This window comes from Bubalus bubalis, chromosome 7 (assembly GCF_019923935.1).
Source record: "Bubalus bubalis isolate 160015118507 breed Murrah chromosome 7, NDDB_SH_1, whole genome shotgun sequence".
Lineage (NCBI taxonomy): Eukaryota > Metazoa > Chordata > Mammalia > Artiodactyla > Bovidae > Bubalus > Bubalus bubalis.
The window spans coordinates 24885666-24902303 of NC_059163.1; the positions used below are offsets into that span (position 1 = coordinate 24885666).

Here is a 16638-nt window from a genome sequence, read left to right on the forward strand (position 1 = left end):
ATCTAAACACTGGATCCCATATCTCCTCACCAATACAGCAACACCACCCCTCTCTCTCTACACTGTCAGCTTCCTCTGCTTTCCCAGATCATCAGCAGCAGCTGACAAACTTGCTATAAAATGTTCCATCTTAAAACAAAATACTGCCTTTCAATAACCATCTAATACTTTCTGAAGAATGCTAAGTTTTCCAAAAGAGTTGCCCATCCTTTCTGTCTCGGCGTCCTTTCCTTCCACTTTCTCTCAGACCTACCTCCATCAAGTTACATCCCTAATACCCCACTGAGAATAATCCTGTGTTCCTCTGACTTGACCCGTCAACAGTAGTTCACAGATATGTCTCCCCTCTTTCTACTGAGTCATGACTTGTCCTCTGAAACTCTATTCTCACTGGCTAGTCATTCCATTCCTGTTGGCTGAGCTACCCTTACTTGGCCGATTTCTAAAAGGTGGACTATCTGAGGGTTCAGTCACATGACCTCTCTTTTTCCACCCATAGACACCCTTTAAGTGATCTCTTTAAACATACTGCTTTAAACATTTACCCACTGATAACTGCCAAATTTATATTTCTGGCCACAAGTTCCCTCAGGCTCTCCAACCACCTACTTAGTATCTCCACCCAAATGCAGGTAGGTAATTAATAAGGAGTACCACATGAAAAATGTTTGCTGAAAGAATGAACAAATTAATGACTTCATCATTTTGAGTCTGATATCACAGTGCTGTTGTAATGATAATGAAGTGGGGAAGGACAGCGCTTAAGAAGGAAGAGCTCCGTATTAAAACATACTATAGTGAAGGTGTGGATGGAATACTCGCTACGTAGAAATAAGAAACTGGAAAAAAGTGACAGACCAGAGATAATAATGTATTAATATACTTGAGTTTTTTAAACCAGTTCCATTCTAAAACAATCACAAAGAAATCCTCCTTCCTTTGAACTTACATATTATTTTCCTCTCTCTCTCTCCCTTTTTAACGAAAACATGTTGATGTGAATTTGCATTTCCCTAATAACCAACATTATTGGTTGCAGAATGAGCTGGTTGGCCGGCATCATCAACTATCAATGCACCTGAATATGGGCAAACTCTGGGAGATAGAGAAGGACAGGGAAGCCTGGTGTACTGCAGTCCGTAGGGTAGCAAAGAGATTTCTCGCATTTCTTTCAGTTTCTGATTTCTGACTTAACTGTTATGACCAGAAATCACACTCTGTATGATTGCAAGCCTTTTAAATTTATTAAGACTTGTGTTAAAACCCAGCAAATGGTCTAAACCTGAATGTTCCACATACTCTTGAAAAGTGTACACCAAACACTTATTAAGTGAGGTATTATACAGCTACAATAAGGTCAAGTTGGTTGACAGTACTGTTCAAATCTTTTATGTACTTCCTGATTTTCTATATATATATATGTTCTATCAGTTACTAAGAGAACATTAAAATCTCCAACTGTACTTGTTTAGCTTATTTCTCTTTTCAATTCTGTCAGTGTGTGCTTCATGTATTTTGTGGCTCTCTCTGTAGCTGAGTATGTCCTGTTATTGTTACAGAATATCCATCTTTTTCTCTAGTAAACTCCTTGTCTTAAAAGTTCATTTTGTCTGGTATTAAAAGAGCCAACTCAGTTCTCTAACGGTTAATGTTTTCATGGTATATTTTTACTCTTCATTCTCCTTTCAGCTTCTTTGTGTGTATGAATATGAAGTGTGTCTCCTGTAGACAGAATATAATTGGATTGTTTTTTCTTCGTCTTATAATTTCTGTCTCTTGGTTGAAGTGTTTATTCAATTTCCAATTAACCTGACTAATGATATGGCTTGATTTAGGTCTCTATTTTGATACACATCTTCTATTTGTCTCATCTCATTTGTTTCTCTGTTCTACACTGCTTTCTTTTGTTTTCAAGAAAAAAATTTAGTATATCATTTTTATTCCTTTATTTAGTTTTAAGCTGTATCTCTTTTTGTGTATGTTTTTACTTGTTCTAGAGATTACAATGTGCACATTTATTTATCACAGCCTACTTCATCTTAACACTTTCTTCCAGAAAACAACAGATTTGTGCCCACCTCCATTCTTCCTATCTCATCACTATGTTATTGTCATGCCCAAACCTGCTTCATCTCCTCTGTATCTATCTTTAAAATCATACTCACTGGACTACTCAAGGAGGACATTAGGGACTCATTCAAGACGCCTCTCTCCCTTACCTTCCACACCTAATTAGTAACTCCTGTTAATTTTACCTCCTCACTATTCCACAACAGCCTTCTTCTTCGTCGTCACTGTTACTGCTCAGATTCTGCCCTTATTCCTCTTCCCCGTAGCCCGCTGCATTTGCTACCTCACTAGTCTCTGTTCTTAAAATTTCATTATCTTCACATCACCACCCTATCACTTACAAAGCTCCCATATAGAGTCATTCTAACAAGCAAATCATATTTCATTCCTCTGAGCAATAGATTTCAACAGCACCTACCTTCACAGAGGATAAAATCTAATCTCCATAGTATGGCACACAAAGTCCTCCATGATCTGGCCCACTGCTTATCACTGCTAACCCCACTGACCTATCTGATAGCATGTTATGTAACAAACGATAGAAAGCTAGTTATAATTTTCTGAACACAACTGGCTGACTCACACTTTTGTGCATTAGAACAGGCCATTTCTTCCACCTGGAATGTTCTCCCCATGAATGTCAGGAAAGAAAATGCCTATATACGGTTAAAGTCTCAACTTCAGCTACCTTCTTTATATAATCTGATTCTACAAGGTGTTCCTCATTCCTCTAAGCACTTTGTACATTTTCTACTAGCACACTTCCTGCATCTTAGAGCAGGAGTTTGCTACTATCTCTCACCTGTCAATTTGCATCTCCTTAAAGCTGGGAACTATCTGTTCATCTTTTAATCTTCAGCACTAAGTGTGCTGCCTGGCACACAGTAGACACCCAATAAATATATGCTGATTCAATAAATGAGTTATAAAGGTAGAAGTGATATATGAAGCCATGAAAAAGAATGAGTTCTAAAATAATTAGGAAAAAATTTTTTTAAAAAAGAAAAAAGTAATTGTGGAACATGCATAGCTACTTTAGGAATTATAGGAAGTCAATAGGAACAGAGGGTCATATGCATCATGTACTTAGCCTGTGCTAAGCTCTTGCACATTATAATAAAAACACCATGGGGACATGTTATCATGAAACCCATTTTGGAGATGAAAAACAAAGGCACAGAAATGTTCAAAAATTTTTTCAAAGTCACAGTGAGAGATAAAGCCAAGACAAAAGGAGGTCTATGCTAGCCACTCTTTAATTCTGCTTTTCAATATAGCCCAAGGTTAAATCTTTCCCACTATTTTTAGGGCTTTGAGATTATGTAGTTATAGCCTCCTCTTTCTCTATTTTCTTTTTTCTCTGTGCTTTTACATTTGTCTACTTTTCTCCTCTTTCTTTTCCTTTCTCGTCTCCTAATTCAATTTAATTTTCATAACGAACATAACCTATACTAACATATAGGTATTTCATACGAATGTACCTTCTCTCTTCTTCACCAGGGAATATGACAGGGATAAAGAAAGTAGAATGTAAGGAGGCAGGGAAGACAAAGGAGAAGTAGTTAGGAAAAAAAAAGTGTTAAGATTGTACAGTGTAAAAATTAATATCAAGAAAAAGAGAAAATTAAAAACAGACCTTTAAATGTGACAAAAGAAAGAACAGAGATTAGTAGTAAGAGCAACATTTGAGCTGAGTTATGAGAGAAAAGTATGTAAGGAAGAATAACAATTGGAAAGGAAATAGAGACAGCCAACCACTAAAGAGACCTGCCTGAGAAACTTGGTATGAAACAACAGAAAGAAGTAAGATCACTGCTATAAAGGACAGTGGAAACAAACAAAGGTTTTGAGGTTATGTGCTTTGTTTTGGTTTACTTCTTTAACTAGAGAAATCTGAGTTAATTAAATTAAAAATAAATGCTTAGTAAGTCAGCTTGTCTAGTGCAGAAAACAAAACTATTCACTCTGTACCAGTATGGGCTTTCTCTTGTTCACAGCTATCACATTCAAGGCTTGACACATATGATATGTTTGTTGAGTACCTACTATGTGCCAGGTGCTATTCTAGGTCATGAGACTATGCTATGCTAATGCTATGCTAAGTCGCATCAGTCGTGTCCGACTCTGTGCGACCCCATAGATGGCACCCAACAGGCTCCTCCGTCCCTGGGATTCTCCAGGCAAGAATACTGGAGTGGGTTGCCATTTCCTTCTCCATTCATGAGACTATACTAGTGGACAAAACCAAAAATGCCCTTATGCTAATAGAAGAAATTGAACACACACACACAAATTAAAAATGTAAGATGACAAGATTGATAAGCCTTAAAAGAAAGAAGGTAAAAATACGATAATGAGAAATCTAGTGGTAATGGGAAGTGGAGATTAATATTTAAATAGGATGGTCACAGAAGGTCTCTCCATCTAGGTGATACTTGAATAAGAATGTGAGCCAGACAAATTAGTAAAAGGCATTACAGACAGATAGGACAATGAATCCAAAGACCTGAGAAGGGAGAAAACTTGGTGTGTATGAGTAATGGCAAGGAAGCAGCTATGGCTGGAGTAAGGGAAATAAAGAAGATCAACAGAACCAGTTGTAATATATCACTAATTCATCTATAGCAGGAATAATCATACCTAATCATCACTGGAATCTTTCACACATAAATAGTTTTTAAATTATTAGTACACGAGAAAGGGAAATTTAGAAAAATTTCAAATTTGTTACCCTGCAAAAATTCCATTTGCTTTATCATTTTCCTTCATATGACCAAAGAATTCTAATTATTTCAATAATGCAAGCAATACTCTTAAGTACAGCATGTTGATCTATGAGCTAAAAATAACTGACATTAGATTTCAATCATTTTACATCCATTACTCTCAAATACAATACAAAAGCAACTTCCTTACAGAAAGCAGTGCCCTACTCAGTAGATATGAATACTCTATAGACAAGCCTGCTGGAATATCCTTTTGACAAGACTCCCAACTGCAACACTGATGTTCAGTTCTAAGAGCTATGTGTTAAGAGGAACACACAGTAATGGGTCCAATTTTCTAATCATGTCCCTTACCTGCCAACAACTTAGTATGCTTTATAAGTCAAGATATTTTCATACTAGTATTTTCTGTTTAGTAAATGTTAGTAACATTAGGAATAAAGAAAACTTTTAAAATATCAATAAAATGTATATCTATGTTAGATATGAAAAAATGTTAGAGGTTGCATTGCGGCAGGGAACTGGGGGGAAGCTAGTTGACAAGGAAAATGAAACCCAATTTCTTCCAAAGAAATTTTGAAAAGCAAGTTTTAAATGTCTTTTTTTTAATGAGATAAAAAAGAAATACTAAGAAAATATGCCAAATGTGCATTGGAAAAAATAGAGAACTTGCTTATAGTTACGTAAGCAATTAAAATAAAACAAAACTGCAGCATTAAACATGCTGCAAAATGTGCACATTCAGTCCAGCCAAGTTAGTTACACCCACTCCCATTACAAAGACAAAATATAAGACAAAATGGGAAACTAATGAGCTCAGCTGCAGGGGCTTGTTTGTTTGTTTTTTAATTCCATCCATTTGCTCAAAACGTAATTCCTACTTTACCCTTACATCTTTTGTTGGATGTAAGGGGAATCAAATGTTCCTAAACAAGAATCTGAATAAGCTCTAAAAATGCATAAAACAAGCTTCATTTGTTCTAATGCACATCTGGTGTACTCTGTTTTAACATTTTTGACAGGTTAATCGTTTGTCTTCATGTTTAAAGAACACAAATGTTTTGCCAGTGCTGTTGAACAGATCGTGTGGGGGTGAGAAGAAAAAGTTGGGGAAGGTGAAAGGTCTGCTGTTTTTCCAAGATGCTTTGGTAAGCAAATGGAGGTAGGGGACAAACCTAGGTAACTTGACCATAGTATACAGAAGACATGATTCATTATGAAAGCAGAAATAAAGTAAAGCCCACTAATAAAAATCAACATTTTCAGGGGAAACCTTTCTTATTTGTGATGAAGAAATGTTCTCTGAAAACCTTTCAGACTAAAACTAATTATCCCAAATTTTGTGATGAAAATGGCAATTAAAAAACCTCAACAGAAAACTAAGACCAAAAATTATTCAAAGAATGGATAAAGTTAGCAAAGGTGACAAAATTAATTTCCGTGAAAAACCAGTTAACCGTGCAAAGCAATGAGCGAGCTGAATACAGATAAACTCGGTATTCAGTTTTACTTTTAATTGACTATATTTAGTATTATTTGGCTTTATTGAGCTTGAATTCAAGTAGGAAAAAAATTAAGAGACTTATCCTCAAATTCAACTGCAATCCTGGTTTAATTTTTAAAATAATGTTCAATTTCAGGTCTTATTTAGCAAAGAATGTAGTGTGATTCCAAGAAAACAAACACTACTATAATGGAAATGCCTACTAACAAGTACCAAACCTCCGTCCAATATCTCACAAGGATGTGTTATTCAATGCAGGCTATTAAAAATAAACAAAACTCCAATTTAACAAAAGAACTGAAGAGTCCATTTGAATTTGCTTACAGTACAGAACATGGTCTATAACTCAGATGAGCATTAGTGGCTATCATGTATGAAGAATTTTAGCAGGATTTTTTTAGCTCAACTAGAGTTAAAATTTGAAGATCTACTAAAATAATTTTAAAATATCTGCTCTTTTACCTTATAAAATTTTATTTGAAAAAACATCTATCTACAGCAGATATTCAGCACCACCTAAAAGAAACTATGTCTGCTAGTGAACATACTCTTTCCTCCCAAACCTACTCCCCATTTGCATTAATGATATCAACTTATTAGGAGAGATCCCTAGGCTTAAAAATTTCAGCATCATTTGACTCTTTCCTTTCTCTTTCTCAACATGTCCATTCCTAACTACAAAGTGCAAAGTCCTATTATCTTTGACATCTGTCCTCTTTACTCCAGACTCATTATGAAGACTTTAAGCCTCACCTTTATTAATCTCTGGCAACTGCATCTGAACTGGTCTCCTTGCCTATACTTGTGATTTCATGCCAGTACATTTTACAAACTCTTGCTAGATTAAAGCTCTAAAGAATCCCCCAACTTAAAAAAACTTCTAAGAGAGTCCTGCTGAATACAGAATCAAGGTCCAAATTTATGAGGATCTTATTCAAGATTCTGCTCAATACAGCATCAATCTACCTTTCTAACATATTCTTTTTCATTTCAAAGTAGGGGTACCATTCACTACTGCCAAAGAAAACTAACTGATATTTCTTCAATATAGTCTGTAATTTCTGACTTACTTCAGTGTCTATGATTAACAGATTCTACTTAAAATATCCCTTAGTCTGCTCATCAAATTATTCAATGTACAGTTTAAACGTCACCCCCTTTAAGATGCCTTCTCTGATTTCCCCATCTATGTATAAATTCCTCCTCTAATGAACATCTACTGCATCTTGTGAATTTATCATATAATACTTCATACTTTATAACAAGGCTATTTATGTAGCACCCATACTTTTCTTACTAAATTTCGTAAGGGGCAAATATTCACAAGGGGAAAGTTGCTCAGGGAAAATAACTGCAGAACCATACACAGAAAGCCAGCATATACAGATGATGAAAGCTAACATAAACGAGCATATGTGTTATTTTGATAAAGAGACATAAAACAGTATGATGATAATATACCTAGTTGGTAATGTGTTCCACTAATTTAAAACAAGAATATGGGCTAAATTTAAAGATCTGGTATTATAAAGCAACTAGGTTTTCAAATTACATTAAATCACCAATATTAATGCCAAAGGAAAAAAATTCTACATGTTCTTATGTAACACAAAACTGAAATATCAGAGCATATTATTTACTCTACACATATATTAGCAATTTTGTTTTCTAATTAAACATATATATTAGAAAGTTGTTGACAGAGTACTGAAGAAGTAAAGAACTCTCCCTTACTTCGATTAAACTTAGGAAATCTTGTTTTCAGTTTCTTCCTTAATGGATTAAGCTCGGGCATTATTTCTGGAACAGCTACATAAAAATCTGCTTGAATTTCATCGTCCAAAATCTGAAAATCAGGAGGGAAAAGATAACCTTAGGTTACGTAAAAAGCTTTATTTTTCTAAAAATAAGGTCTAATGTAGTAACCATTTTTTACAATTTAGAAAATGCATATTAAGCACAATTCCTTTCTTTAAACACAAGGATCATATGAACATATTTACCAATTAGGAAAATCTTCAGAAGCAAAACATTTTCTAATGTTTGCTTTTGAAAAATAGCCACATCCATTATAAACAAACAAACATTTAACAGGTTTAATTCTTCCATGGGGTTATGTTAATCAAAAGTGTTGATTACTTATGTTGGTTCTACAAGCTAGAACATTGCACTGATGTGTACGTGGTTCATACAGTCCCAAAAAAGTTGAATTTGTATGTCCATCAAAACTGAAAAAAAATGCTGAAATTTTTGCAAGATCACATGTAAAATTAATAATCACTAGCTACCAAATCATTAGCAACCACATCGCTTTCCTAAATTTGGCGCACCAAGACAACTGAATCTAAAATCAGTTTCACAAAGAACTGAAACTAAAATTCCTTTTGCCTCCAAAAAATAAAAGAGGAGTGGGATGGTCAAAGACAAGTTTACTTATAGTTTATTATGCATAGTCTAATTCCATTCTAAGAGTAAAGAGAATAATTTCAATTTTTAGAAGACATTTTAAATTAATTCAGGCAGGTACCCAGAATAATTACTTTACTTCTACAGTATACTCCATTAAAAAATTTAGCTGATTTAAAATTGAAGCAACTTTTTAGAGTAATACTGCCTGGGCAACAATTATCTTACCAATGATTCTCTTTGCATAAAATCTTACCACAATATGTCATTCAAAGCCTTAGTTAGGGGTTACACATTAAACTATAAAAACTTGAACTCTAGCAAAATTAAGCATGATTCTGGAATTTTATTTTCCTGTTACTCTTTTCTTTTTACAAATTCTTTACTCCCTAAATGGCATACTATGCTCCCCTGAACAATAATAGAAAGAAAGATAGCACTAAGTTGTCTCTGACTCTTGTGATCTCATGAACTGTGGTCTGCCAGGCTCTTCTGTGCATGGGGTTCTCCAGGCAAAAATACTGGAGTGGGTTGTCATTTCCTTCTCCAGGGGAACTTCCCAACCCAGGAATTAAACTCAGGTCTCCTACATTACAGGCAGATGCTTTACCGACTGAGCTACGTGGGAAGCCCTGAACAATAATAATTTACATAAAAAGAATCCTTGGCGTGTGACAAGTATTCTTAGAATACTTGTAATGTACTAAGTATACTTCGAATACTTGTAACGTGCTAAACACATTACATGGTTTAGTTCACCAAGTGTACACAACAACCCTACAAGGCAAGTACTAATACTGACCACACATTCTAGGCAAGGAAGTTGAGGGCTTCAGTTCAGTTCAGTCGCTCAGTCGTGTCCGACTCTTTGCGACCCAAGAATTGCACCACGCCAGGCCTCCCTGTCCATCACCATCTTCGGGAGTTGACTCAACTCACATCCATAGAGTCGGTGATGCCATCCAGCCATCTCATCCTCTGTCGTCCCCTTCTTCTCCTGCCCCCAATCCCTCCCAGCATCAGAGTCTTTTCCAATAAGTCAACTCTTCGCATGAGGTGGCCAAAGTACTGGAGTTTCAGCTTTAGCATCAGTCCTTCCAAAGAAATCCCAGGGCTGATCTCCTTCAGAATGGACTGGTTGGATCTCCTTGCAGTCCAAGGGACTCTCAAGAGTCTTCTCCAACACCACAATTCAAAAGCATCAATTCTTCGACACTCAGCTTTCTTCACAGTCCAACTCTCACATCCATACATGACCACTGGAAAAACCATAGCCTTGACTAGACGAACCTTTGTTGGCAAAGTAATGTCTCTGCTTTTCAATATGCTATCTAGTTTGGCCATAACTTTTCTTCCAAGGAGTAAGCGTCCTTTAATTTCATGGCTGCAATCACCAGCTGCAGTGATTTGGGAGCCCAAAAAAATAAAGTCTGACACTGTTTCCCCATCTATTTCCCATGATGTGATGGGACCAGATGCCATGATCTTCGTTTTCTGAATGTTGAGCTTTAAGCCAACTTTTTCACTCTCCACTTTCACTTTCATCAAGAGGCTTTTGAGTTCCTCTTCACTTTCTGCCAGAAGGGTGGTGTCATCTGCATATCTGAGGTTATTGATATTTCTCCTGGCAATCTTGATTCCAGCTTGTGCTTCTTCCAGCCCAGCGTTTCTCATGATGTACTCTGCATAGAAGTAAAATAAGCAGGGTGACAATATGCAGCCTTGACGTACTCCTTTTCCTATTTGGAACCAGTCTGTTTTTCCATGTCCAGTTCTAACTGTTGCTTCTTGACCTGCATATAAGTTTCTCAAGAGGCAGGTCAGGTGATCTGGTATTCCCATCTCTTGAAAGAATTTTCCACAGTTTATTGTGATCCACACAGTCAAAGGCTTTGGCATAGTCAATAAGCAGAAATAGATGTTTTTCTGGAACTCTCTTCCTTTTTCGATGATCCAGCGGATGTTGGCAATTTGATCTCTGGTTCCTCTGCCTTTTCTAAAACCAGGGTTAGGGAGGACAAATCAGTCTGCACTTTTAAGTGGCAGACCCAGAACCAAACAGAGGCAGTTTGGCTCCAAAATCAGGGCTCTCATCACTACAAACATGAAAGCAGAGGCAATTTTGAAACATCAAAGAACTATATGTGAAATTTCCATGCCAAGATTTTCTAATCCTGATTCTAAAACATTCCTTTGGATTAAATTAAAATTATGTTTGAAAGTTAAGCTCCAGGTAGCCTTTAAGAAGATATCATAAAATATCACAAAACTCTATAGATGGAAATCACAATTTAGAGACAAGTAAAAATGAAACAACTTTAAAATCCCTCAGAACCAAGCATACCTGTGACATTTCACATGTATTAAAATTAAAGCAAAATGTACTTAAAGCAATTCAGTTCAGTCAGTTCAGTCACTCAGTCATGTCTGACTCTTTGCAACCCCATGGACTGCAGCACTCCAGGCTTCCCTGTCCATCACTAAATCCCAGAGCATACTCAAACTCAGGTCCATTGAGTCAGTGATACCATCCAACCATCTCATCCTCTGTTGTCCCCTCCTCCTCCTGTCTTCAATCTTTCCCAGCATCAGGGTGTTTTCAAATCAGTCAGTTCTTCCCATGAGGTGGGCAAAGTACTGAAGTTTCAGCTTCAGCATAACTCCTTCCAACGAATACTCAGGACTGATTTCCTTTAGGAATGACTGGTTTAATCTCCTTGCAGTCCAAGGGACTCTCAAGAGTCTTCACAAACACCACAGTTCAAAAGCATGAGTTCTTCGGCACTCAGCTTTCTTTACAGTCCAACTCTCACATCCATACATGACAACTGGAAAAACCACAGCTTTGATTAGGTGGACCTTTATTGGCAAAGTAATGCCTCTGCTTTTTAGTATGCTGTCTAGGTTGGTGATAGCTTTTCTTCCAAGGAGCAAGCGTCTTTTAATTTCATGGTTGCAGTCACCATCTGCAGTGATTTTGGAGCCCAGGAAAATAAAATCTCTCACCGTTTCCATTGTTTCCCCATCTGTTTGCCATAAAGTGACGGGTTCGGATGCCATGATCTTAGTTTTCTGAATATTGAGCTTTAAGCCAACTTTTTCACTCTCCTCTTTCACTTTCATCAAGAGGCTCTTCATTTCTTCTTCACTTTCTGCCATAAGGGTGGTATTACCTGCATAGCTGAGGTTACTGATATTTCTCCCGACAATCTTGATTACAGCTGTGCTTCACGCAGCCCAGCATTTCACATGATGTACCCTGCATATAAGTTAAATAAACAGGGTGACATTATGCAGCCTTGACGTACTCCTTTCCCTATTTTGAACCAGTCTGTTGTTTCATGTCGAGTTCTAACTGTTGCTTTTTGACCTACATTCTAGAACTAATACCCAAATAAGACGTCCTTTTCATTATAAGGGACTGGAATGCAAAAGTAGGAAGTTAAGCGATACCTAGAGTAACAGGCAAATTTGGCCTTGGAGTACAAAATGAAGCAGGGCAAAGGCTAACAGAGCTTTGCCAAGAGAACGCACTGGTCACAGCAAACACCCTCTTCCAACACCACCAGAGAAAACTCTACACATGGACATTACCATATGGTCAATAGTGAGATTAGACTGATTTATTCTTTGGCAGCCAAAAATGAAGAAGCTCTATACTATCAGCAAAAACAAGACAGGGAACTGACTGTGGCTCAGATCATGAACTCCTTATTGCCAAATTCAGACTTAAATTGAAGAAAGGAAGGAAAACCACCAGACCATTCCGGTATGACCTAAATCCCTTATAATTATACAGTAGAAGTGACAAATAGATTCAAAGGATTAGATCTGATCGAGTACCTGAAGAACTATGGACAGAGGTTCATGATATTGTACAGGCAGTGATCAAGACTATCCCCAAGAAAAAGAAATGCAAAATTCAAAACGGTTGTCTGATGAGGCCTTACAAATAGCTGAGAAAAGAAGAGAAGCAAAAGGCAAAGGAGAAAAGGAAAGATATATCCATTTGAATGCAGAGTTCTGAAGAACAGCATGGAGAGATGTGCCTCTTCTTCCCACATCTTTAAAAAAATAAATGTCTTTGCTTCAAGAATATACAATGGAGAAAAGACAATTTCTTTAACAAGTGGGTCTAGGAAAACTGGTCAACCACTTGTAAAAGAATGAAACTAGAACACTTTCTAACACCATACACAAAAATAAACTCAAAATGGATTAAAGATCTAAACATAAGAGCAGAAACTATAAAACTCCTAGAGAAAAACATAGGCAAAACACTCTCCAACATAAATCACAGCAGGATCCTCTATGATCCACCTCCCAGAGTAATGGAAATAAAAGCAAAAATAAACAAATGGGACCTAATTAAACCTAAAAGCTTTGACACAATGAAGGAAACTATAAGGTGAAAAGACAGCCTTCAGAATGGGAGAAAATAATAGCAAATGAAGCAACTGACATGAATTAATCTAAAAAATATACAAAAAAAAAAAAAATATATATATATATATACACACAAACAGCTCCTGCAGCTCAATTCCAGAAAAATAAATGACCCAATCAAAAAATGGGCCAAAGAACTAAACAGACATTTCTCCAAAGAAGACATTCAGATGGCTAACAAACACAATAAAGATGCTCAACATCACTCATTATCAGAGAAATGCAAATCAAAACCACAATGAGGTACCATCTCACACTGGTCAGAATGGCCATCACCAAAAAGTCTACAAACAATAAATGCTGGAGAGGGTGAGGAGAAAAGGGAACCCTCTTACACTGCTGGTGGGAATACAAACTAGTACAGCCACTATGGAGAACAGTGTGGAGATTCCTTAAAAAACTGGAAATAGAACTGCCATATGACCCAGCAAGCCCACTGCTGGGCATACACACTGAGGAAACCAGAATTGAAAGAGACACGTGTACCCCAATGTTCATCGCAGCACTGTTTATAATAGCCAGGACATGGAAGCAACCTAGATGTCCATCGGCAGATGAATGGATCAGAAAGCTGCGGTACATATACACAATGGAGTATTACTCAGCCATTAAAAAGAATACATTTGAATCAGTTCTAATGAGGTGGATAAAACTGGAGCCTATTATACAGAGTGAAGTAAGTCAGAAAGAAAAACAGCAATACAGTATACCAACACATATATATGGAATTTAGAAAGATGGTTATGATGCCCCTATATGTGAGACAGCAAAAGAGACACAGATATAAAGAACAGTCTTTTGGACTCTGTGGGAGAAGGCGAGAGTGGGATGATTTGAGAGAATAGCATTGAAACATGTATATTATCATATGTGAAACAGATCGCCAGTCCAGGTTCGATGCATGAGACACGGTGCTCAGGGCTGGTGCACTGGGATGACCCTGAGGGATAGGATGGGGAGGGAGGTGGGAGGAGGGTTCAGGATGGGGAACACATGTACACCCATGGCTGATTCATGTCAATGTATGGCAAAAACCACTACAATATTGAAAAGTAATTAGCCTCCAATTAAAATAAATAAATTAATTGAAACAAACAAACAAATGTCTTTGCTTCAAATGGGCTCCACCAGTTCTTTGTTATTTTCTCAAGGTAGGCTGCATAACATTTTTTTGCCTATACCACTTGAACTGATGGAGTTGGGAGAGCAGGTGTGGTAAAATTTAAGAGTAACCAAAAGTACCATATTATAGAGGTCAGATACTGTCCTTTGTAATCGACTAAAGTAAATCACACTTGGTACTCCAATAAGGCAAAACAAACATCTGGCCTTTGAAATATGAATAGAGATATCCATATAGGCTACCTTTCAGATTTCACCTTAAATCTCACATTTAAAACCACAAGAGTCATACTGTCCTTTCCAGTCTATCCATAAAATTCTCACAAACACATAAGAAAGAAACAAAAAAATCACAAATACAAATCAAGTATAACTAATATCAGGCTGTCTGGATAGTTTTTTCTTAGCTTGATTTTGAGACTCAAAAGATTAGGAAAATCATTTGTTCTGTAAAGCTCTACTAACCATTTATCAAAAGACATGAACAGAGTAGTTATGTTCCACATGTAATAAATCAATGGATGGCAAAGATAACAGAACAATTTCTGTAAGTAATGAATAAGAAAACAATACCACACCTTCTGAATGAGATTAGTTCCTCCTGCAAATGCAGCTCCATTTTCTTCTGCTATTTTAATTTCTGATGCATTCTACCAAAAAATACAATAGTTTGAACATTAGTCTTTAAACAAATTCAGTCTGCTTTCAAGTATTTTGTCAGAAATACCACAGTTCAAAATAAAAACTGTATTTTTTACTTTTAATTGAAAGTGCATCAGTTTTCAACTAGATGCATCAGAGATAGTACATTCAGAACAAGCTTAGTTTGTAGGTGATTAAGGCATTTCTTCGGAGAAGGCAATGGCACCCCACTCCAGTACTCTTGCCTGGAAAATCCCATGGACGAAGGAGCCTGGTAGGCTGCAGTCCATGGGGTCGCTACGAGTCGGACTCGACTGAGCAACTTCCCTTTCACTTCTCACTTTCGTGCACTGGAGAAGGAAATGGCAACCCACTCCAGTGTTCTTGCCTGGAGAATCCCAGGGACGGGGGAGCCTGGTGGGCTGCCATCTATGAGGTCGCACAGAGTCGGACACGACTGAAGCGACTTAGCAATAGCAAGGCATTTCTTGAGAGTCCTTTGGACTGTAAGGAGATCCAGTCAGTCCATTCTAAAGGGGATCAGCCCTGGGTATTCACTGGAAGGACTGATGCTAAAGCTGAAACTCCAATACTTTGGCCACCTCGTGCGAAGAGTTGACTCACTGGAAAAGACTCTGATGCTGGGAGGGATTGGGAGCAGGAGAAGAAGGGGACGACAGAGGATGAGATGGCTGGATGGCATCACTAACTCGATGGACATGGGTTTGGGTGAACTCCGGGAGTTGGTGATGGACAGGGAGGCCTGGCATGATGCAATTCATGGGGTCGCAAAGAGTCGGACACGACTGAGTGACTGAACTGAACTGATGGCTAATTTCTTGACTAATATATGAGGAAATATGTCCAAATGGCATATTTAAAACCCACCAAGTTGTTCCTAAGTCTCCAATGTCATCAATACATCATTTTCCAAAAATAACAGATTAAAATATATTTAGTTTTGCTACTTTAAATGGAAACATTTTATCAATCCAGTATTGTGAGAGTAAAGTTTTTAAATTTAAGAAAAGAGAACCAAAATTTAGCCTACTGTCTGAAAATCCAAAAGAAAAACACACAGTATTTGGTTTTTTTCTCTATATGCTTCATTTATACCATTTGGATTTACTGTAAAAATATGTCACTATTTACTCAAATTTTGTGGCATTCTAAGAGCTATAGTCTCTACTTTTCTGGGGAGAAAAGCAAAGAATTTCTTCCTTGTAAGTGAGACAGACGGCAGGAAGAAAAACAGTTTACAAAACAAATTCACGAGGATGTTATAAACAAATGTGCATAACACAAAAACAATAACAAAGAGCTGTATTACTATACTCGTTACTGCCGTGACTTTCTTGACTTTACAGACTGGATCATTTTAAAAGTGTGGTTTTTGTGTCTTCACAGCACTAAATGACCCACTGCTTTAAAGTCAATGTTATTTTTGTCGTTTGGAGAGTTTCAGCAGGACGCAGCAGCTAGTAGGATAAATACTTCTCTTGTGAGAAACATAAAATGGTAGATAATAATGATGAAGTTAATATCGTGGCTCAGCTCTTTCTAAAACTAATGATATGACCTCAAATAAGCCATTAAACTGCTTTGAGTTTCACATGGGGAAAATATTCTAGGGGGATGCCAGGATTTTCTCTAACTCTATTCAGTTATTCTAATCATTGATTAATGTGATGTGTCAAAAAACTAAAGGATATAAAAAGTTAC

General features: G+C 37.0%; 1 protein-coding gene across 3 annotated transcripts in view; it reads right to left on the bottom strand.

The window, feature by feature from the left end:
• MRPL1 (mitochondrial ribosomal protein L1) overlaps window positions 1-16638 on the bottom strand; it is a 73500-nt gene that overhangs the window by 30982 nt on the left and 25880 nt on the right. For all 3 annotated transcript variants that reach the window (XM_006059471.4, XM_006059470.4, XM_006059472.4), the window contains exons 5-6: window positions 14853-14924; window positions 8035-8146 (exon numbers count right to left, since the gene is read on the bottom strand). In XM_006059471.4, the coding sequence (XP_006059533.3) occupies window positions 8035-8146; window positions 14853-14924 (184 nt within the window). The remainder of the gene's footprint in view (window positions 1-8034; window positions 8147-14852; window positions 14925-16638) is intronic.